Below are 23357 nucleotides of genomic sequence, written 5' to 3'. Positions count from 1 at the left end.
TGAAAGTACTTGTAGGGCAGTTTATGCTCTTTTTAACATTCCAGTCTTGCAAATAAAATTTAAAAATGTTATTTAATAAATAATTAATACTTTAACAGTATTTCTGTTCTGTGTTTTTGTTTGTTTACCTTTTTCCACCCCCAAGGAAATGTCTAGTGGCTTATTTCAATTTGTTTTGTCTATTATGAAGAGAAAAATACAGAATCTTAATTTTGTAGTCTCTCTTAATTTTTTGAGAAGAACAAAATTATTTAGCAGCCAAAATTATAATTTATTATAACTGAGTATTATTGATTGCACCATTGCAGTAGAAACCTGTACCTAGATTTGATCCTTACCCTTTGATAGGGAATATATCACCTAAAGGGAAGACAAAGAGAAGTAATAGTCTTATTAAACTCCTGTTTTTAGACTAAGAGATGCTGAGCTGAGCAGCCCAAATTTATAGTTTTCTCATAACCAATTGAGTCCAGATTTCTCAAATCCCAATTCAATACTTAGTTCACAAGGTCTTTCTCGCTCTACTTGAATCCTGTATTTCTTAATTTATTTGTTATTCAAATTACTTGGTATTATTATCTTTTTATATAAATTCTGAAATTTTCGTCAAATAAAGAAAAATGAAGGAAAATGTTTATATTGCTACATTTTTTTTTTGGAGATAAATTAATGAATTTGGCTTTAGTCCTTAAGAAATGACTTGTACCTTTTCTCAAGGTACAGTTGCTGTTACTTATTTATTTTAAAGCTTTTTATAACTTAAGATACAGATGCAGCTTGAAAAGCTATATTTTTTAGCTGTAGAAAAGATACAGGCAGGGGAAAGAGGGCTTGTCACCAGCTTGGCAGAACTGTTTAAAATGAGACCAAAGGTATAACACGTTCAGTTTTTTCTTCCCAGTTGCCTTCCATTCTCCCTCTATATGCATGTATGTACATGTGTGTGTATCTCTGTATGTCTCCTGCAGTACACATCTGGGAAACAGGAGGATGTGTTAAGTGAAAATGCTTTCATTCTGTGGAAGACCAGTCCTCCAGCTGTCACCCTCCCAGAATAACAAGGCACAACCCACCTGTTCAGGAATGAAATGTACAACATGCCAGCATCTCAGAAGTGGACAGCACACATATTCAACTACTGGAAAATAAGGCTGGCCCTACTGGTCTCAGAATCTGAAATGCTGTTCTCATTTCCTCTGTTTTATTAATATTTGTAATTAATTATGAGCTCAAATTTGGTTCTATTCACTGACAAGAGGGTCGTGTGTGACTGCAAGACTCTGCCTGAATAGTCTCCAAATCACCACCTACAGAGCTGAAATCCTGCCTGAATGCTGTGGCATAGATATATACTATGGAACAAATGCAGGTCATTTCTGCTCCATTTTCTGTCACACACACATTTGGATTTCTTGTCAGTATTAGCTTGAGCCTGCAATCCAAAGCCTAAGTAACCTCCAGTCAGTGATTACACCCTACTTTCTCCTTTTGTTTTTCTTCATGGAAAAAGTAGAATTTTTACAAAGGCTTTAGTAGACCATGCCTTCATCTGCAAATGTCCCAGATGCAGCAGGTTATCAATTTTTAATTTTTTTATAGTACAAAAATAGTTTTGATAATGGGAAAAACTGGAACTTCTTTTATACAAATCACACATAAAACCGTACTCCCAACAACAAAAAAACCCTGAAAATAAAGCTAGTCTAAAATGGTCAACTTTTTTCCTGGGACAGAGACACTTCTTTTTATGCCATGAAGGAATTCTAGCTGAGAATAAGGACAACTTAATGCAGTATAGGGATTTATTAAAAATATAGCCAGTGTACAGCCTGCTACTAAAAGAGTGCATTACATTGATACCTCCTAAAATCAAGTTTGCATGCATGATTAACAGGTTAAACTTAGATTCCACTCAATTTCTCTCACTCCATGTTTCCTCATGAATAGATAATGTAACTGATGCTTTGCCCCCAGGCTTCAAATGCCCCAACTGTCTTAGTGGAATGCCAGACATGTTTAAATTCATGTTATTGGCTCTTTGCAACTTGTGGACCTGTAAAATATGTATCAACGCTAGAGCTGACAAAAATGCAGCAGCTGGCTATAAGTTAGATGTGCCAGAAAATTGTGGTATTTTCTGTTCCAATGGAAGTAGCAATGAAAAGCAATCATGTTAACTAAATATGAGCTAAGTAACAAGATTAGAGTTTAATTAAAAAAATTAAAACAAGTAAAAACCTGTTTATTATTCTGTGGGTTTCATTATACCATCTGAATTATTACTTTTGTAGGTATTTTTAGATAATGGAGTAATATATGGTGTTATTACTATCTTGGATAAGGAGTGACAAAATAAGTGAGGTGTGGGGATAAAAAGAGACTTTAGTCTTCAATCAAATTTTCTTGTGCCATTAAACTACAGATGCAGATTTCCATTTAAGTGTAAAATAATGGAACCAGAATCGCACATTTGCTGCCTCTGTGGATTGTCTACATAGCTACCATTCAGCCTGAAGGGTCTCAACTCTTATTTGAACATGAGTCACATTCACTTTCTCAGCTGGGAGATGAATATTTCTGGATTTCCACTCAGTGCAGGGGCAACCTGCCCATTTGCACTTGTGGGCCACATCTACCATCAGTGCAAATAGCACTGATTATTCTGGTTGCTCTGCCTGGGTCATGAGTAGACAGGTTCATGCCATGTTCTTTCTGAAATATGACCTATCACATTAATGTCCTTTAAGAATTGAGAACTATGATATTAGAACTGGGCATCATGCTAATAGACAGTTTCCCTTGAAGCTTTCAGATAAAAATAATTCATAATAAAGAATTGTGAAAAATAATGGCTCAATGGGTTCACTAAGATAGGCAATTATGTGCTAATTTGAAAACCCATATGAAAACTATTCTAAGACAATGAAAACTATTACTGGTTTCTTTTCTCTTCAGCATCTAAAAACTATACCAGGGGTGATAATTCCCAAAATCAGTGAAAGGTATTTCAGAATACAGAGGCAACAGACTCTGAATTTCAGGAATATCTGAAGTTAAGGAAAAGCTGGCTGCCTGAATGAAGCTGATCATGAGGGCTCTGACCTTTCAAGAGTGCCATACGTATTATGTGCATTATGCCATTTTTCAAAGAACCATATGTGTAACAGTTTGGGCTTTTTTTTATTTATTTGGTTCTTTATTTAAAGCAGAATCCATTGTTTTATTGTTCCAATTTAACAACCCTGTGCAGATTCTAGCTTTTTTCTTGAGTTAGACTCTGTTATTTCTGATGGCAAAAACAGTGGAATGTTACCCAGAAATGAATACCAAGCACCAGGTAAATATTCATCAGACATTGCATGCTTCTTCTTTCCCATAATCTTGTTTTTGCTGATCAATATGATGATTTATCATTCATTTTTACAGATGTAAAGTTGCAAAGAATGTTGAAAATGAATATGCATTAAGAAGAGTTTCACTTGAATTATAAGAATATGTTTTAGCAAATAGAGGCTTAGTTTGTTAAACATTGGGCAAGAAGGAGAAGGACCCTAAAAACACGCCAGCTGGATGAAATTTAACATTTTCAAACTTGTTTGTCAGAAAAACTTAAGTCCACAATTTAATTGCACCTGGTCAATTGAGATACTGAACCATCCTTTTGAAAACAGCGAGAATATTCCTCAGTCTGAAAGAGCATAATACCAGTGGTGCAACGTATTTCAGGACAAACTTTTTCTGGAATGTTTTTCTCTTCTCTGATATGTATAATCTGAACAAATAGAAAAGTTGTTCAAACACTGGGGTCCAGAAGAATTTGAATTGCCAATGAAATATGGTACAAAATTAAGGAAAGAATCATGGTGGTGAAAAAAGGGAGTTTTTAAAAAAATAAAAATTTGTGCTTTTTATTTCATTTTCATATCGTCTTTTTCTTAATGGAATGATGTATGGAGCATCTGAAGCTTCTGCTATCAAGTTGTTGAGCTTCACACTGTGGGGAGCTTGAAGAAGGTGAGGGAGTTTGAAAGGAAGCATCTTTCAACACGCCTGAATGGGAATCAAATCACTTCAGTGCTGTTCCGTGATTGCACAGTGACATTTAATATCAACTGGCAACTACACTGTTATTTAAAGCAGGAAAACATAAATATGTCTTATTACAATTGCAGATAGGTTTGTTAGACTTCATCTGAAATAGGGTATGCAATTTTGGGTGCCACAATGTGGAAGACATTGATCAATTAGTACAAATTCAGGGGAGGCCACTGGGGTGGAGGGGGGCTGGAGCAGTGGTCTTGTGAGGAGATGTTGGGGAAGCTGGCCTTATTCACTCTGGAGCAGAGATGGTCTTGGGGGACCTAACAGCAGCTCCCAGTGCCTGTGGAGAGGTCACTGAGAAGGCAGGCATGAGGTCTTCACAGTGGTGCAACAGGTTACTTAAAAATTATTCAACTGATGAAGAATCAAAACACAAAATAATCTGTGTAGGCATCTTAAATAACAAAAAAAAAAAAAAGAATGGAGAATAATGTGAAAGTGTTCTGACATGTAGTTCTCATCTGAGGCTTTGTCCAAATCCTATCTCTACCTCTTTCTGCTTCTTAAAACATGCCTTTCTAAGTGCCTAGGTATTTTTCTCAGGTTCCCAGTCCTTCTTTATCTTCTTTGACTTGGGCAGAATGAAGGAAGATAAAGAAGATATTGTCAATGATTCTAAATCTTATGAGTCCATTGTACTTTCAAGAGATGCAAATAGGATATTTTGTTTTTCTGGTCTCCCAAAGTATAATCCTAATTAGAAATACAATGAAATTTATTAAAATGTAGTAACTGTTCACAGTAGAGTGTGCAAGACAAAGAAACACTTAGAATACAAGGTATTTTAAATTAAGAAGTCTTTTATGACTTCCCTATCTTGATGAAAAAATTCCATGCTCTGTCAGTGAGACAAGTTGTGAAAAATTTGGGGGAAGAGGCTGCTTAGTAGCCGTTGTTTGAAGAGACTGCAAAACAGCCTAATTTAAGAGCAGTAGTAGTTTATCAGAGGGAAGACAGCAATAGCTTATGTGTAAGATAAAAAGTAAAGTAGCTCAGATGGGGTAGAAGAGCAGGGAATAGTTTTATTTGAAATTTCTGCAAGTTAAGCACTATTCCTGTAATTGAAACAAACTGTCTCCCCACTACAAAGAATATCACCTGGTTACTGGACACACAGATGCGTACCAGTGAAAAGAGATTAGGTCTATTATTATATTAAAGCAGGTCTTGTTTCTGATAGTGCTGTAAAAATAATCTTTTTATTCTTTCCTTACCTGCTTCATTGGTTCTGATCACTCGCGATGGTGCACTTGGGTCTCCAGTCCCAATTTTATTGGTTGCTACTACTCTGAACTCGTACTCCACCCAGGGGTTCAGTTCCACAGCCATAGCAGACTCCATGTCACCACTTATCAGATCTGGAACTGGAGACAATAAAGAAATTTTAAGTCACTCAGAAATCTGAAGCTGGTGTGCAGTATCTCAACAGAAAGCAGACTTTGTGGTACAACATGGCCATTAGAAATGATCGACATCAAGGATCTAATATGTCAGAAATCGCAGCTAGGTTTTTGGCACTGTAGTATTCCTGAAAAGACACAGATTGAAGGATTTAGGGGAGAGCTTTCTGCTTATTCACAGATGCATCGTGGCAGGTGTCTTTGTGCTGTCCTTTCAGAGCTGTTGCTAAGTAACACAAAAGGAATAAAAAAAAGAAAAAAAAAATCAGTGATTTTAATTTGTCATTGTTTTCTGAAGAGTATCTGTTCCTGTAGTTGCCAGTGATTATTACTGTTATGATCAGGAGTTTTGAATAGTCTACTTGTGCTGTTTGAAAATTTTTCTCACCTGTTTTTACGGTCTGCCAGCCAAGAGAAAATGGACTGCGTGCTTGCAGGTTGTAGAGGGAGATAGGGCTGTGATTGTCTGCCCCAGGACTCCAGGAGAGTGTTGCTGTTGTGTCTGTAATTTCCTCCACTATTACAACCCCTGGGGGACCAGGAGGACCTAGAAATAAAGTGGAATAATCAAACAGACTACACCATGATTGTGGATGCGCAGCATTAATATAGGAGATGCATTCTGTAGGGACCCAGTGGAGTTCAATATCCATGTAATACGAGAGCTGAGATACACAGCGCTACATCATGGAAATACCTCATTTCCACGATTTCTGAGGGTAAACTGTGATTGTTGCTATTCTTTAGATGCTGCATGAATGAACATCCATTAACTTGTCAGAGTGACAGCTGAAGAACTAAAAATAGAAATGGATTAAAAAACACCCCCAAAACTCCATTATAATTGTTCTGAACCTAAAATTAGAGGAAAAAAGAGGAACTTTAAGAAGCATCCAGGTTAGACTGAACAGTCACAGTCATCTCTTTGTGTGAAACTTGTCAGCGAGAAAGACAGATGGCAAGAAAAATGAAGCACAGGAGAATGTTCTTCATGAAGAACAATAATATCACTAATACCTGAATCAAGAATACAGCATTCATCCTTTTTCTCAAATTCACTCACTCAGGATAGCTGCATAAATTCCTGCTGGAAGTCCATTAACTGTTTGCTTGAAACCTTCTAAAACCAAAATAAGAACCCAAATATTTTAAAAGCTGAAAATTACTTAGGGGCCATTAAAACACCAAAAAATCACATGAGAACTCCTTAATTTGAAAAGTAAAGGATTATTGTTTTCCATTTAGCTTCTCTAAATGAGAATATGCTAATCACTCTTTGTATAGCCCATGTGACTGCTGCAAAAAGTGAGGTCTTTGGTAACATAAAAGACTTTGCAAAGAAAAATGTGGCTGTACCATTCCACTCCCATCCATAATTTTCTTATTTAATTCTTCTTGATGGTTGATATGGCTGGTGTTTTGAAAACATTGTCCATTAACACTTGCTGAACTACATTAGAGGCAAGGTTGTCCTGATTCAGGATCCTCCTCCAGAGTTGTTTATAACCAGATGTTTTGGGGAAAATGTGTGTCTCTGTCATGTGTAAATGCAAAACAAAGCTCTTTCTTGTGGTTTCTTATACTTAAAAGCTTATAGTAGTCCTGGAGGACAGAACATGATACTTCCATAAAATATTCATATTATATTCATAGCTATATTGATTTATGAAAAATATAATTTTATTTTTGGATCCAAGGCCCTTCTAATTGTTTTCCATCTTCTTGCTATGAAAGGCTGATGTTTTGCTTGTGCTTCTAAAAAGATGGAGGACTGTGAAATCAGAAATACACTAACAGATACCTTCTCCAAAAATGGAACTGCAGGAAGGGACCAAAACTTCATTAATAGAAAGCCATTGCTGGTTCACTTTTGAAGGAGCCTATGTTGTTTGAGCATATAATGAGCTGTAGTGGAGTAGGACATTTGGAAACCTCCATTCCTCTGAGCTCTGGTGAGTGCTGTAGTGGCACTTGCTGAAGTGTCAGAGCTCAGCACCTTCAGATCAAGGTGGCAAACGCAGGGGTTTAGTGGCTCCCTTTGAAGAGAAAATTGCAGACAATATTTCAGCACTGCAGAGTTAATAATTTTTATATTTTAGTACTATTTCATGCAATCAAATATTTTCTGGCTGGGTTTCTTAGTGCATGATTAGAAACAAATTCATCTGAACATCAAAGGCTAAAAACCCCATTAATTGAAGTATTTGTATATAATGTGATTTTTTGTCATTTGCAGCTGCAAACAGCTTTATGTTTCCTCTGATATGCCTTCAACTAAAACATGGCTACATGAACTGTTACAGCAGTAGGATCAGAATATTGTAACAATTGGACTCAATATCTTCAGAGTGAAAGAAACATTGAATCCTATAAATGAGAGAGCAAATTGTGCTATTCACTTGCCTCTATTTACTTGGCAATGATCTACAAGCGAATAATTGACAATAAAATGCTAGAAATATATGGCATTTAGAAATAATAGCAACAAGAAAGAGAAAAAATGTTTGAAATTCAGGAGGTTCAATGCATTAAATTTTAGCACTATGGATGTATGATGGAAGAATGTTGTCTTCACAACACACTGCAGTCTTCACAGGAGCTCAGGATATGGCTCTGGGCCATAGGAAGAACAAGGAACAAGGTTTTCCACTTCCATGGGCAATGAACAACTTCAATGCTGGGAATCTCTCCTCTTCCCTTGCTCTGCATGCTCATCAGGCTTGTCTTTGTTGCTGTCAGTGCCTTTGATTGTGCCACAAGCAATAGGTGGAAGAAAATGATGCCTCCCATTAGACACCTTGCAGCTCCTGGCCCTCCAGAATCCCATTCCATTTGCAGTGGAAATGGCTTGCTTTTCTTCCTTGGAGAAAACATTGCAGAAAGATGTGCTCTCTGCACTCCTGCCTTCCTGCCAAGTGTTTGCTGCTCTTTGCTGGGAAGCACCTGGTCAGATCTTTGTCTCAAAAGAGAAAGTCCTGGGGCTAATTTAATAAAATAGGGTGATTCTTCAATCTCCATCCTCTACTGTTTCAGGCTATCTGTTGATCTAGGAAGATATTAGTGAAATTTTTATTTGTAGCCATGAGGGAAAGTTTAGAGGAAAGTTGGGATTTTGATACAATCATATGCTTTTACTGGGTTGGAGCCCTAGGCCCAGAATTATACAATGGTCCCAAGCACAAACAAGATTAAAGGGAAATATTTTAGTACACTTCCTTTATAACAATATTTCTCCCATGCACTCTGAATATTGTTAAAGTGTTTCTAGCCACTATATTATAACAAAAGAATATGCACCTTGCTGATATTAAAGGATGTAAAATAATATTTATGCAGACATCCTCTGCTAAATTCTCAATATATTTTTTGTCAGAGTTCTCTTCTGATTTTTAAATGTTTTAGATGCATTCCTAGGCATGAGAGTCTGTCATTATGCTTTCGGAGATGAGTGCTCTTACAGAGTCTGCAGGGTGACTGCTAAAAAGCATTTCAAATTCCAACAGCAGGCATTCTTGAAAGTGGATTTATGAAGGACAAAGGCCTCAGTGATGACAAATGTATGACAGTTAGCCGGGACATGAGTGCTATGCAGATGTCACTCATTTTTGTAGAAATCTCATTAAATTTGATGCTTGGGTGTTATCATTCATGGTGTCAGTCAGATGGCTAATGCAGAAAGGTTTTTATCCCAAGGGCTGTGTTATTGCTCAGGATCTCTAAAACAATTTTTTAGCTGAGAATAGCCAATTGAGGAAAAAATGCATGGTCTGTTCAAATGCTTATCTGGAAACTAGACAGAAAATGACTGGTCATAAATGCACTATAGTGCAGTCGACCTTCATGAAGAAGACATTTGGGGCTGTGATAGGCTCTTACACAACTCTAGGGGCACTGGGAACCCACTGTCAAGGATGTGAGTCAGTTATCTCCTTTCAGAGCAATTCCATAGATTGATATTTCATTTCAGGACATGCATGACTGCATTTTGGCAAATTTGTTTTATGTATCTTTTTATTGTTGGAATGATCATCCTGAGAGGTTGTTAGATTGCTTGCCATGATACAAAGTTAACGTGAGAGTTCTTGAAAAACAATTACCAAAAATAGCTGTAGTCATTCAGCGAGGCAGTGCCCTTTCCTATGTATCCCAGAATATGCACTGATTTACTTCACTGCTGCCTGACCAGGAGAATTCTTACTTTTACCAAACAGCTAACAAGACTGATATGTAGCAGTTAACAAACACAGATTTTTTTACCTGAAGATTTTTGCTTTTTGAATGACAAGGTGCACTGGCTTGTCCTCAAGAAGGTGAGAGGTTGAGAAAAAGAGGATAAGAAAGAGGCAGAAACTACAGAATACTGGGAAGGCGCATAGAACTGCAGCATAAAACAGGAGCTTGACTGCTGCCGCATAAATCCCTTTTGCTGTACTTAGCTATGATAGACTATGTGTTCACATGTGGTGGAGGAGATGATGGAGAGAAATTTGGAGGTATAGTAGATGCTAGAGACACTCTGGTTTTAGTGGATACATCCATAATGCCAGTCTCTCCATGTGTGGTTTCCGTAAGGTGCATAAGGGCTGTGGGCTGATGGAGAGGTTATAACCCAGCCAGTGTCAGGATAGACAGGAAGGTTAGGCTTAGGGTTAGAATGTAAGTAAAAGAAGACATTGATTATTTCAGCCTGGATAGTCTCAATTCATTTCAGGGATGAGGGTCAAGATAAATCCCTGGTGTACAGCCTGAGAAGTCCCTTAGTGGTACCTGTCATATTGCCCCTTTGCCCTGATGACTTCTCTGCCTTGTGAAAACCTAAAAATAGTGAATTTGGATGAGGCAACCTTGAGAGCTGCTGATTTTTCTGAGCTCAGATTGCAGATTGCAGTCCAGAACCTCTGAGCTGGACTTCTCTGTAGCAGTAGTTGTTGACACAAATGTACGGAGAGCACAGGGAACTTGAATTTCATCTAAGGTGTAAAAGCACTACTAGCCTAGGAATTGATCCTGGATGACATTGCTAGCAGTTCCCAGGTAGAATAAGAGACTGAGTTTTGTCAGTGTCTCTTTGGCATGGCCTGATGACTACCTTTAGTGCTGCAGGGCATCCCTCGCCAGCTTCCCAACCCTTGTTCATGCTGTTTACTTCACTCTCTGCAGTCCTACTGTGAGCACCAGCACTTCCAGGACTACATGTGTCTTTTTCAGGCACTGAGTTAATAAACATCATCACATCTGATCTTTAATTTAGTATTTGTTTCTAGACACTTTTTGACTCAAATAAGTTCATACCTATAAGTCGATGCTTGTAAAAAAAGCTTCTTAGAACAAAGAATCATTTTAAACTCTTGAAAAAAGCAGCTTTTAAAAGATGTGGATATATATATATATTTAATTATATATATTCATATATATATATGAATATATATAATTAAAATATTTTTTTAAAAAAATTAGAGGTCTTATTACAAGATTGAATTGCTGGAAACGTTTTGGTGAAGTCAAAAACATCTTTGTGCCTAAAAAATCTTTAGCCTTTGGTGGGTTAAAGGGCTGATTCTCCATCTACAGTATATACTCTCTTCCAATGTAATAAGATGCTGCACTGAAGAGGGCCAAAGTACAGATCTGAACTCTAGCCCTGATCCTACCTGCTCTTATGTTGGCAGACAGACCCTATCACAATTCCACAAGCCCTGTGAAATTATGACTTTTCCAACCAGTGCTTTGGATTACTGTGGGCTGGGGCAAATCCTTACAGGGGATTTGACATGCCTATCCTGAGGGAGGGGGACTGGCAATGTAAGTGTGTGAACTGGAACTCTGCTGTACCCTCTGGCCTCAGGGAACTGTTCTGTATTATGGACATATTCTATGAGTCCAAATAATAGGGTTTCTGCTCAGGGCATCTTCCTGGCCTTTGCTACAGCTCAAATGTAATCTCAAGGACCAGCAAGAATCTGCTGACCTTGTTTATGTTCCATTTAATAATGTGTTTGAAGGCCTTTAAGCCCAAGTACTTGTCTTTACGTTTTATTGGCAATATCAAAACAGCAAGGAGCAGGGTGGTCAACCTAACCAGCAGTTCCTGCGTTATATTTGCTCTGGGTCACTGGAGTTCTGAGGAAACATTACTTTTCAAAAAATAAAGGATAAGAGTGGATTTGTTGCTTAGATTGCTAGTTTTGCCAGTCTATAAGATGAATAGCTCTAACCTTTTCATTTTATTTTTAGACCACAAAATGTGTACTCAAACCACACATTGTAGTCACAAAGACTTTCATCCCTTCACACTACCGGATTGTGCTCTGCTTCATTTTAACATCTTACAGCTTGCAGGTAGATGTTTGATTGTTTGATCTCAGTGCTCACATAACTTACAGTAGGCACGCACAGTGCATTTGGTTAGCTCTCAGGGCATAGTCTTAAAATACATGTGTTATGTTGTAGGAGGAAGATGATTTTCATCCCAATTTTAAAGAAGCTTCCTTCGATTTTTTGTTTTGTTTTGTTTTGTTTTGTTTTGTTTTTTCTTGTTTTTTAACTAATATTTGCACTGGTCAAAGGATTTTAATTAGCTCTGTATATGCTCATAATTTTCCAAGGATATACAGCATTTATGCAGAGAATTAAGAGGACTGGGCCTTATTTTTTTTACTCTTAAAAAATCACAGTGCCTGTTGACATCCATAACAATTAAAAACACAATTTGAGCAGTAGGAGTGAAAAGGATAATAAAAGCAAGCACAGTGAGTAAACAATTACTAAGATACCCAGAAAATAACTGGCATCTAAATCAACTAAAATCCTTAAGTGTAGATGAATGAGATAGTACTGTGAACAAATTAAACTATGCTTAGAGAACACAGGTCTGTTTTTAGTGTAACTGACACCAATACATTATTTCTCCTAAAGTATATTTGATAGTAAATATGTAATGTAAAAATATTTTAGAAAGTACTTTTATTAAATTATGAAATCATAGAGACATTAAGGTTGGAAAAGACGTCTAAGATTATCAAGTCCAATCATTAAGTTGGCCCCATTGTGTCCATCACCAATTCCTCAACCATGCATCCTTTGAAGACTTTCACAATTGGTGATTCTATCAATTCCCTGGGCAGCATATTCCAATACTATCCTTTCAGGGAAGAAATTTTTTCCTAATATCCAATCTAAAGCTCTCCAGGTGCAACTTGAGTCCATTTTCTCTTATCCTGATGCTTGTTAGATGAGAGAAGGGACTGACCCCTGCCTCCCTACAGCCTGCTTTCATGTAGTTGTAGAGAGTGATATGTATGTATGTATGTATGTATCTATCTATCTATCTATCTATCTATCTATCTAAAAATATATAAATTATTAAGGGGACTGAATGTGCTGAAATGATCTTTCATATGATCATTGATAAATAAAAGGAAACATGAACAAATAATTTCTATGCATTTCATTTATTTGAAATATTTTCTCTTTAGAAAATGGCATATGTCATTAGTTAGCACCTCAAACTCAAAACTTTAGCAAACTTGCCTGGCTGCTGTATTGCTGTACTTTCCTGGCAGACACCTCATGGTCATCTTAGCTACACTCTCCCTGGCTTAGTTACCTTGTACTGTCAACACTCACTACCTTTGTTTACACTGTTCACTGCAGAAATTCAAACACTGAGTAAGTAATTTTGGGACCGTTAGTCTTTGCTCCTTTGTGAGTAGGCGGAGAAATTTTAAGGAAAGAAAGTTTGGAGATGACCTCGCTGCTTCATAGACTGGCAGTGCATAATGCAGCATCCAGCATCTGTCTGAGTAGTTTGAAACCTATACAAACTTACTCTTTTGGTTATAATTAACTGTAAATCAGCTTTGCAAGACTAATTTGCGAGTAAGCGTTGATGGAATTAATTTGAAAATTTAATGTTACTGAAACCAGTAATTTGTTATGATAAAAAGCTTTTATTTATTAAATAAGGATTAGCATCCTGGAAACTTGGTAGCATTGATTTGGCGCTGAAGCTTTCACAGATGCAAATCAATCTTTTTGATTCACAACTTTGTATTTCTAATTCAGTCATGATACTTCTAAATGTCATGTATGAAATGGATAACTGTGAAAAATAACTATTCTGGTGTCTGTGGCGTCACTATCATCTCTACCAATATGGAGGTTTAGATAGCAAAAATCACTCACTCTGTTCTAAATGTTTGAAGCACTGTCTCCATCCATATGAGATAAGTATTACAGCAGGTTTTGCACTGATCCTCTAGTCTGCAAGAGACTCTTATTCTTGGAAACTGCTGCTGAACCAGGACTACTGCACATCTCAGTGTATGCAAAAGTGTACCTGTAATTGACTATAGGAAGCCTCATGATGACTTCTGTGAAAGCAAGTTAGACTCTTGCATGGTGTTCCCAACTTCCACTATTTTTCTTTGCTGAACTACAGATGTTTTTTCTCCAGCCAGCCCTTCAAACTTGCAGGAGAAAGAGAAAGAAATATACAGTAAACAGCTTTGGAAGGACATTTTTCTACTCAAGCTTTTCTTTCTTGCTGCCTATGGCAAAGCAGTGCTTCAAATGAATTAATTAGAAATTGTGTGTTTTAAGAGAAAAGAGATACTTTTTGGTAAAGTAAATGTAAGAAGTATCCTTTTGCTCTTATCTCTGACTTCTGCTGGTCTTCTTCAAAACCTCCCAGTCACTGTATAATATATTTTGTACTAATGGGTTAAATAAACACAAACTGTAAACAAAATACTGTAGCTAATTGAACCAATGTACAGTAGTAAGGGTCAGCCCTTTCATGGTGTGAACCTCTTTATGATAAAAGTATTTCTTGTTCTAAACATCTTCACAGCAAAACATAGTTGAAGCATGGGATCATTTAGATATCCTCTGAAGTGAAAACATGGAAACACAGATAGCTTCAGATTTCAAGAACATAATGGAAAATAGGAATGTAATAAGCCCTTTTTGGAAGTTGTGCTTTAAAACAAAAAATTAATTCACCAAACAGGCATTGTCTCAAGAAAAGCTGACACATTGCTGGCTACAAGATCACCTGAGACATCTGTGAGAGGCAGGTCTCTTGGCTGGTACTTGGGTGTTTGACACCCATGTTTGTGATGATATCATTAATGTCAGAACATGACATGCATGTTTATCTTGTATTAGAGCCTTCTGCTTAGATAACCACTTCTTTGTGAAAAATTAGTATAGAGACAACTCAACTAGTGGTATGCCAATGTTCGGTGGAAAATCAGCCAGGCTGCAGCATTCTGAAATTCTGCTCCTCTGCTACTTAATATTCACTGCAAGTTGAAGAACTGGGTGGATAAGTAAAGGCTGGTAGCCAGAAAATGCACACGACATGGGACAAGTATTCTTGGACTGATGTGAAGGACAGTATTGGCATTCACAAAAATCATAAATCACTTCTTCTTAAATGACTCTTGTCTTCATGTGCAGAGGAAAACATTTGTTGACTGTGCAGTGAGTGTCTGTATTCTCCTGTAAACATTCTTGTTTGCATGGCAAACAGGTACTCTGCATTTCCTCGGGTGAGCAAACAACAGAAGACATAAATGAAATTAAATCAGGTAATGACTTGGGTGTCCTTAAAGGTGATTTTTGTTGTAGTCTTTCACTCCACTAAAACTGTTTCTTTGATCATCAGACATACATAATTTCTGTCATGGGATTGCACATGAGGTACCACATTTCTGCAGGCTTGGTGCTAGAAAATTTACCAGCTTCTGTGAAAAGCTGTTTTCTCTTCTAGATGTCCTTGAGATGCATCAGCATATATGTCTTCTGCTGTTATGGGCTCTGATGACTCTCTTGCAGAAAATATTGCAGAAAATTTACCACTATCTCCATCTTTGCCCCAATGGAGGGCAATCTGGTTCAGAGGGTGGAATGCCTGTTAATTAGCTTCTATAAAGCTATTTAGCTTTTCCCTTTCCAATAAACAGTTCAGTGTATTGGCTTAAGCCATTGACGATGAGGGAACCTCTGTTCATTTCTACAGAAGGAGTCAATTCAATGAAAGAAGAAAATATTTTGGTTACTGGAAGTGCCCTAAATTGTGTCTTACACATCCAGGTGCTCATTTGTTTGTCACCTGATTTCTGTGCTCTTGGCTCCTCTGCATTAGAAAGAGGCTTGAACATATCTTGATCCCACCTAAAAGCCATCTGTAGGTATAGCATGCTTTTATGGAGAAAGTGTGATTTTGAGTCGTGGTCTGAGACAGATAAAAAGAGTTATCCTACTTCATAGATGAGCACTGCAGTAGCTGAGTTAAGTTAAAAGTGATTGATATTGCTTCTTGTGCCTTAAATCAGTTCTGGCCTTTGATCTGAATCTTCTCTCATCCTCCCCGTATTCAGAGAGTAAAGGACTCTCTGGGGACTTCTACAGAATCAATGTATGTATCTAGAGGGGATGGTGGATCTCAGATGAATGAAAGATCATGAGGGGTTTTTTTTAGGAACATAATAACAATAAAAAACCCTGTGATGATGAATTGCAAAAAATTTTGTAGAGCTGTATTCTGGAGAGGAAATACTCCAGTCACTGGCAGAGCATCTCTTCCTAATGAAATCCACATTACTGGCAGCATTACAAAAAAATGTTAGGGATCACTAAAAAGTTTTTCTTACTATAATGTACATAGTTTAATCACATTTTAGAGAACTTAGAGATGTATTTGGAGGGGGTTTTTTGAGTATTTAGTGCTGATAGGACTTGAATCTTGATTTTGTTCAAACATGACATAGAATATCTTTTTATATATACTTTTGAAATGTTCGTGAAAGAGATTCACTAGGTCACAATCATTATTGGAAAAATATTAGATATGTTTTTCACTGTAAATTACCTAAATTCAAGACTTGTGAGGTAGTGAATTTAAAAATTTAAATTTTGAATTTAAAAAATGTATAACACATTATAGAAAGTTGCAGAATAGAAACTTGCTGCTGTCTTTATTTCCTTTGTTTTTCAGACACACACACACACGCACACACACACACAGACTCGTACACACACAAGTATATATGCAGTAAATTCAGGAATCTTCTTGCACCATTAATTGCCTTCTTATGAGTAATTACACTCAAAGAAATTGAGATTTACTTGGTACTGTACATTCTCTGTTCTTTGTGTTGTCTTTCATTGGTGATATTTTCGAAATATAGCTTTCATTGTATAATGCAGAGCAAAGAAGAGCAAGGGCAAAAATAGTGACATTCCCTGGAATATAATCAAGGGAACTTCCAGTAGAGCAAGTAGTAAAAATGGTTTTGAAATAGATAAATATTATTTAAGGATACTCTATGTTTTCCACACTATAAATGATACTGAGACATTGCACTTGAAAATACAGCGGTGAATGTCTGTCTGTTAAAGATCAGGATGTTAATTTTGAGCAACAGAAGTCTGCAAACTTTGTTTCTGCTTCCTCCATCTGAGGAGGCTGCAGTGAGGTACAATACTGTTGCAAGTCACTTGTAATTAAGTGCTGACAAAAAGTCCTTTGACTTAAAAAGAGAGAACCAGTTGAATGCATACTTCAGTTTAAATTTAATCAATTTGCTAGTGGCAGTGATTCTGATATTTCATTTAGAAACATTGTAAGAAGGACGATTTTTCAAGAAAAACTTACAATGATTTATTAAAATACCATATGAACCCTACAATAAAAGTAATGATTGAAATGGAGTTATATGCTGGTATGATATTATCAGTATTATCACTGGTATTTTCTACAGAGACAAAAGGAGAGAAAGAAAGGTCAGAGCAAGGGTGTGCTGTAGGTTTGCTTATACCAATACATATAAGAGTTCCTAACAAAGCTTCTGCTATCTCAGTTTGGCTTTGAGCTGTAACATTTAAAAGAAAAGAACGTTTTGTAATATGCATAAAATGAAATTATTTTGACTAGAAACTGTTCTGGAAATAAAGAATAGTATGGCTTTGGATAGCAGACTTTACTGCATGAGTTTTCTTCCTAGAGGATGACTTCCTTTGTCAAGTGGAATTCTCCAGGGTTAACTGAAATATTTACTGATACATCTGTTTCTGCTGGTATCTTCTCCTAAACAATGTCCAGTATCACCAGAAGCTAAACATAAAGAAGTTTGAAAGGTGCTACAATTTGGGATCATCGCAGTCAAATTGCACACCATTAAGTGCACTCTACAGGCTGAGATAGGGGAGAAAAAAAAATTAGAGATACTGAAATGAAAATGAAGTTCCTGTAAAAGCATAAGGAGAGATAGATTAGATTCTTATAAATATTTTTCATTTTTGCACTGTTCATGTCTGTAAGGACTAGTCATTCACAATTCTACGCTGAAGATGCTTTAAACATTTTCTGCAATACAAAACAAAATTTCTTGCTCTATCTTAAAATGATCCAATTTTAGAAACAAGAAAAGGAGAAAATTGTAAGCAAAGTGTATTTGAATTCAAATTCCACTACAAAGCAGTTATAGCTTTTACTTCAACAGCAAAGTGACATGGTGATGAGACTCATGTAAATGAATCCTGATACTTCTTACAATGCCTTTCTTAAAATTTAATCTCAGACCTCTTCCTCAGAGAAGAATTTAATTTCTACAGGAAATTCAATAAACTAATTTATATAACCAGGATTCTTAAAAAATAATTTTGTAATCAGTCTATCCTAGATAATAACTAAGCCTTTTTTGTCACAAAAGTTCAATTTAAACTTGAGATTGCCTTGTCTATCCATAGAGCCTCCTGCTCCTGTTTGAGACAAAGGGGGCACAAAAGGCCTTGCATAACCCAGAAGGATGAATCAGATTTCATAAGGCAGCTAAAATGGTATTACACGGCGAGTCAGCTGAATACAACCATCCCAAAAGTGCCATAACTCATGGAAATCTGACGGTCCTCAAAGTGTCTTTATGGAAATATTTAACTATTACTTTCATGAAAAAATGAAGAGCCCTATAGTCAGCCAGAAATATTTTTTATCATTTAAAACATATATTTACCCTAAAAATGGTGGATAGGAACACATCAAATTTAAAGATATTGTGGAATGTAGTAAAATAAGTATTTTTGAATTGTAATACCCAAATAATTTTGATTTTTTTTTAATCTGGAGTTTTTAAAATGTTAATAAAATATCTGCCTTGATTTATTATTTTAACAATGTATCATCCACAGTAAGACTACCCAGCTGTGCTACCTAGCAGAGATCCATCTCTCTTGGGATTGCAGGACCCACCAGTTGTTATGCCAGTAAGTGAACTTCAGATCCTCAGATACCTCCTCAGCACACCCCTACTGCAGAATGCAGAAACACTCTGCTCAATGGAGTTGGCATCCTCAGTATGATCTGGGATCCTTCAGGAAAAGGACTCTGAGTTCCTGTGCATAACTAACAATTCCATGTGAAAAAACTCAAATTCTTGTTGTATTATGGGTCTTCTGTATCATAGTTCATATCTATAATTTTACAAAAGGCTGCATCACCCCTCTTAGGAAATGAATGAATGTTCCTAAACTGCTAAAGCTGAAAGAATGGCTTGACCATAAGATGAAATGCAAAGCACCAAATAGAATAGCAAAAACTCATTATACCTACCTTACACAGGTCTGTGAAGGCTAATTGTCTGCATTTTAGCTAATCTGGTATACCTTTTGTGCTGTTACCTCTCTTAAAACTGTCTATTAACCCACTGTCTTTTGTTTCTCTCTGCAGTGTCTGCAGGTCAGCCTATGTTGAAACTCCTTTCAAAGACAGCAGGTTAATCACAAATGGCTTCAATTACATAAAATCTGAGGACTACTGCATGGCAGAGATGTCCCTGAAGCTCACTTATTTAAAAGTCCCTGGTAGAGCTGTGTGTGGTGATTGTGTTTTCAGGGGAGAACCACAAGCATACTCACCCCTAACAAGCAGCTCTGTCTCATCCGACACGGTGTCCGCTGCGGTCTGGACCCTGCAACCATATCTGCCAGCGTGCATCAGGAGGATGTTCCTGATCATTAAATCTGCAGAGGATGCTTGCTGAAACAGGGATGAAGAGCCAGTTTAAAACTCAGTAAATCTGTGTTCAAGGTAGTTCACAAGGGTGTTTTTTGTACAGTCAACTCTTGAATGCAGCTTTCATCTTACAAAACGTATGTGTCCTAATACCCTCTTGTGAGGATTATCAGAACAGTGCATTTATACAATTATTAGTAGGGATTAAAGAAGAGCATTTCAGGTTTTTAATAACTTTGACTTTGCTTAAAGCACATTGTGTATATTTGCATGTTCAAAGCGAATTATTCCAACTAGCACAAAGAAATTCATTAAGGAGATGAACAGAAATATTTTGGATGCTATCCGTGGTATTAAAAAAAGTCCTCTTAAAAATTAAGAACTTTCTTCCTCTCCCTCTTTACTGTAATGCAGTGACATTTGGAATATGTCTTACTACTGTGCTAAAATTAAGATTACTTGAAAGACAATATTGATTGATTTTTTTTTATTAATAGAGAGGAAGTTAATGCTAAATGTGAATGAGAACATATTATATGATTCTCATCCTTCCTGATGAAATATGTATGTATTTAATGCTGAAAAGTGCAAAAAATATATAGAGAATATAAAGAGAGAACCAGTTCAAATTTCTGTTTTTTAGAATTTTAACCAACAGTCATTACAATTCCCCAAGGTTCACTTTAAGAAACATTAATTGAGTATAGGCATTTCCTTTCTCAGATTTGGCCTACTTTGCTAACCAAGCAAACACAGACAGTCTTTCCTTGAACTATATGTTTCTATGCCATTCAGTGGTTCTAATTTGAGTCATTTTGATCATGAGTGAATAGAATTGTACCCTGCATTCAAAATAAAATCTTACTAGGGGTGTAAGTATCGATACTTCTCTAGCTGTGTTGGAAATCTGTCACTGAATTCACCTAGATTCATATTTGCTTGTTTCTTGGCTTATACTTATTCTGTGCTCATGTAGACACACAGCTCTTTATCCTTATTCATTAGCAAGTTATGAGCTCCCTCTTTATAACCAGTCATTCATATGTGCATGACCTTGTTCTTCATGGGATTGAATTTCTTGTCTGTTCCCATCTGTTATTTTCATTATCTGCTGCATTGGTAAGATGTCCAATTTGTACCATACAATCGTCATTTGCATACTTCTTTCTTTTATGCCAAGGTCATTAATGACAAGATGAAATAGGATTCATTTCAAGATCCAATCTTCTATAATGTAGTTTTTTCTTTTCAGGCAGAAGAGTTCCTTTGCAGCACATCTTGGCACACTTCTTCAGTCAATCTTCTCTTCATTTGCATTTTTTGAACTAACTTGTTGTAATATCCCATGTAGCATCAAGGCAAAATCTTTACCAAAGGATATTCAAATGCAAAGAAGGAAAAGGAAGGTGGAGACATTAAGGCTGCCTCTGGGGCCAAAGTGAATGTGGGCATGATCTATAGCTTAATAACCCTGTAGATCTAAGAGCATGATTACCACGGGAGTGTTTTGCCTTCTGAAGTGGCCTAGGTAATGATGTTGCTGAAGGGAAGATAGACCAGTCAGGCCATAATGCAATTCTTATATTCTTGCTCTGGCATATGAGAAATCACAGCAGGGGAAATGGATATCCCAGTAGTCTACAGCTCAAAATGCAAAAGAAGAGCACACACTCCTATCAGGAGTCAAATTCAGGATATATTTTTTTTTAAGTTGCATAACATAGCATTTTCTAGCTATTGAAATGGGTTTCTCAAGATCACTTGTGATTTTGGTACAAATCTTTGGTTACATGAAGGAAAAGACCAGAATCAGTCCACATTTGTCCTCTCTTGAGGACAAACATCATTGAGGACACACATCTAATGTGTGTTTTAGTGTTAAGTGTGAGAAAGAGCATAATGGATAGCAACTGTCTGGTTACATTGTTCAGGAGCTGTTAAAAACCTTGACTGTCACTCTAACTTCTAGAGGGCTCATGAATGTGTAAAACCTAATATTTTTATCAGGAAAAATATACGTATTTCATCTGCACACCTGTGAACTGGGCAGACAAGCATCAATTGAAAGAATCATTGCTGTAAATGGAGAGCAGTGCAGTGCAATAGATCTCTATGAAATGCTTTATTACAACATAACAGGATGCACAGCCAGCATTCCTGAGGATGTGTGAGTGGATTAAACACTGACTGTGTTTAATACAGATAGGTATATGCTCAGACACTGGATTCTTGATCATAATCAAGAAAATAATGATACATTTTAGCTTCCATTTAGATAAGTAGGAGATATGTTTGACCAGGGACTCTAAAATTATACTGCATTAGTGCTATTCTGTGGCATGCATAAATGGATGTCAAAAATTTTACAGACTCTCCCAAGTCTTGGAAGACAAATTGTTTGTTGATTAGTTTATCCTGTAATGAGAGGCTCTAGGCCACAAAAAGGTCTGAGGGAGGTTAAACTTATGTGCTGACTTTCTATGTCTCAAGAAAAATTCTGCACCTTGTCACTGTAGTTGCTACTTAAACTTGAACAATTACAATCCAGTTTAAAAAAAAAACACCTACTAAGTGGGAATGCAGCAGAGACTCCATTTAGAAAAGTATCTAAAGTCAGAAACTTTCTTGTGCTTTTAGACTTCTGTCAGTGGAAAAAGACGCCATGCTTCAGCAAAGCAGAGACATTCACTTCCCCTTGGGGGAAGACAAAAACTGGGTGATATAAATGCCAACAATGTAGGAAGGTCTCTCTCACCTGGTATAACATGATTTAGGGCAGCCTGGTGTATCAGCAACTTTGTGGTCTCAATTTTATTTAAAGTCAAAGATAGTGGCATTTAAATATTTAAATTTCTTTGTCTAGGTCTAAATTTTGATTCTATCAAGTATATGTTTTTAAAAGATGCCTTTCATTTTACTTTTATTTTACTTTTATTTTACTTTTATTTTACTCTTTCTTGACAAGGAATATTTTGCAAGAAGTGGGTTATTTCAAAGTAGCATTTTATTAGAAAAATCCATATTCCTTGGTGTTGCATCATGTATTATCCACTTAACCAAATATCAGTACCTCAATCTCAGTATAAACTTCTACTGTGTGAAATGTAGCTCATATTTTACTGAAGCTAAAACTTAAAAGAAAACAAACCAAAACTGATAGGTTCAACAACCAACTTTTACTGATTTTCAGGAAAGCTAAGAGTAACCTTCAAGGTCAGCATCAGCTACAGACCTGCTGTACACTGCTGATCTTCATTAAGCAGCAAATAAATAATAATAGAGCTCAGAATCCTATCTGTCATGACTAATGTTTCTCTCCAGGACTACAATTTATTGTACCGTTCATTTTATGCTCCCAACCATCCCATTCATTTAGATCTGGGCAGCTCCAATGCTGAATGATATGTCAAGCTATGGCTCTGTCTGCTTCAGCGTGGTATGTTGTCTGAGGTCATAGTCATGTCTGCAATGTATCTAATTAGCTGTACATTAGTTGTACATATTGCTTGAAGCTACTTTTTTTTCAAAAATTGGTGCCATCGATGCAATTGCATTTGCTTCAGATGTGGAAACTTGCCCAAATTAAAAAAGGCTCCAAGAACATATAGCATGCATTCTTTGCTCAATAGTAATAACATCATTGCATTTGTCTTTTGTACTCATTGTCCTAATATTTGTGGGGTTTCCAGAAACAAAAAAAAACCCAAACAAGCAAACAGAAAAAAAGACAATTTTCAGAGAATTTTCTGTTGGGGAATTAATACTTCTTCAGCCATCTCAAATACCCACAGAGAGGAACTTGTGTGTGGATTTTTTTTCTCTTTCCACCTCATGAATCT

The 23357-nt window shown here is 36.6% G+C and overlaps 1 protein-coding gene across 3 annotated transcripts in view; it reads right to left on the bottom strand.

The window, feature by feature from the left end:
• The window catches only part of CNTN5 (contactin 5), a 611650-nt gene that overhangs the window by 30149 nt on the left and 558144 nt on the right, over window positions 1–23357 (bottom strand). For 2 of the 3 annotated variants that reach the window (XM_066544731.1, XM_066544730.1), the window contains exons 17-19: window positions 19422–19542; window positions 5890–6048; window positions 5316–5465 (exon numbers count right to left, since the gene is read on the bottom strand). In XM_066544731.1, coding sequence (XP_066400828.1) covers window positions 5316–5465; window positions 5890–6048; window positions 19422–19542 — 430 coding nt within the window. The remainder of the gene's footprint in view (window positions 1–5315; window positions 5466–5889; window positions 6049–19421; window positions 19543–23357) is intronic. The other variant, XM_066544732.1, reaches the window with a different exon arrangement.

This window comes from Molothrus aeneus, chromosome 2 (assembly GCF_037042795.1).
Source record: "Molothrus aeneus isolate 106 chromosome 2, BPBGC_Maene_1.0, whole genome shotgun sequence".
In the NCBI taxonomy this organism is placed as follows: Eukaryota; Metazoa; Chordata; class Aves; order Passeriformes; family Icteridae; genus Molothrus; species Molothrus aeneus.
The sequence above is the reverse complement of the archived record's forward strand: the minus strand, read 5'-3'. Positions and strand labels throughout refer to the sequence as shown.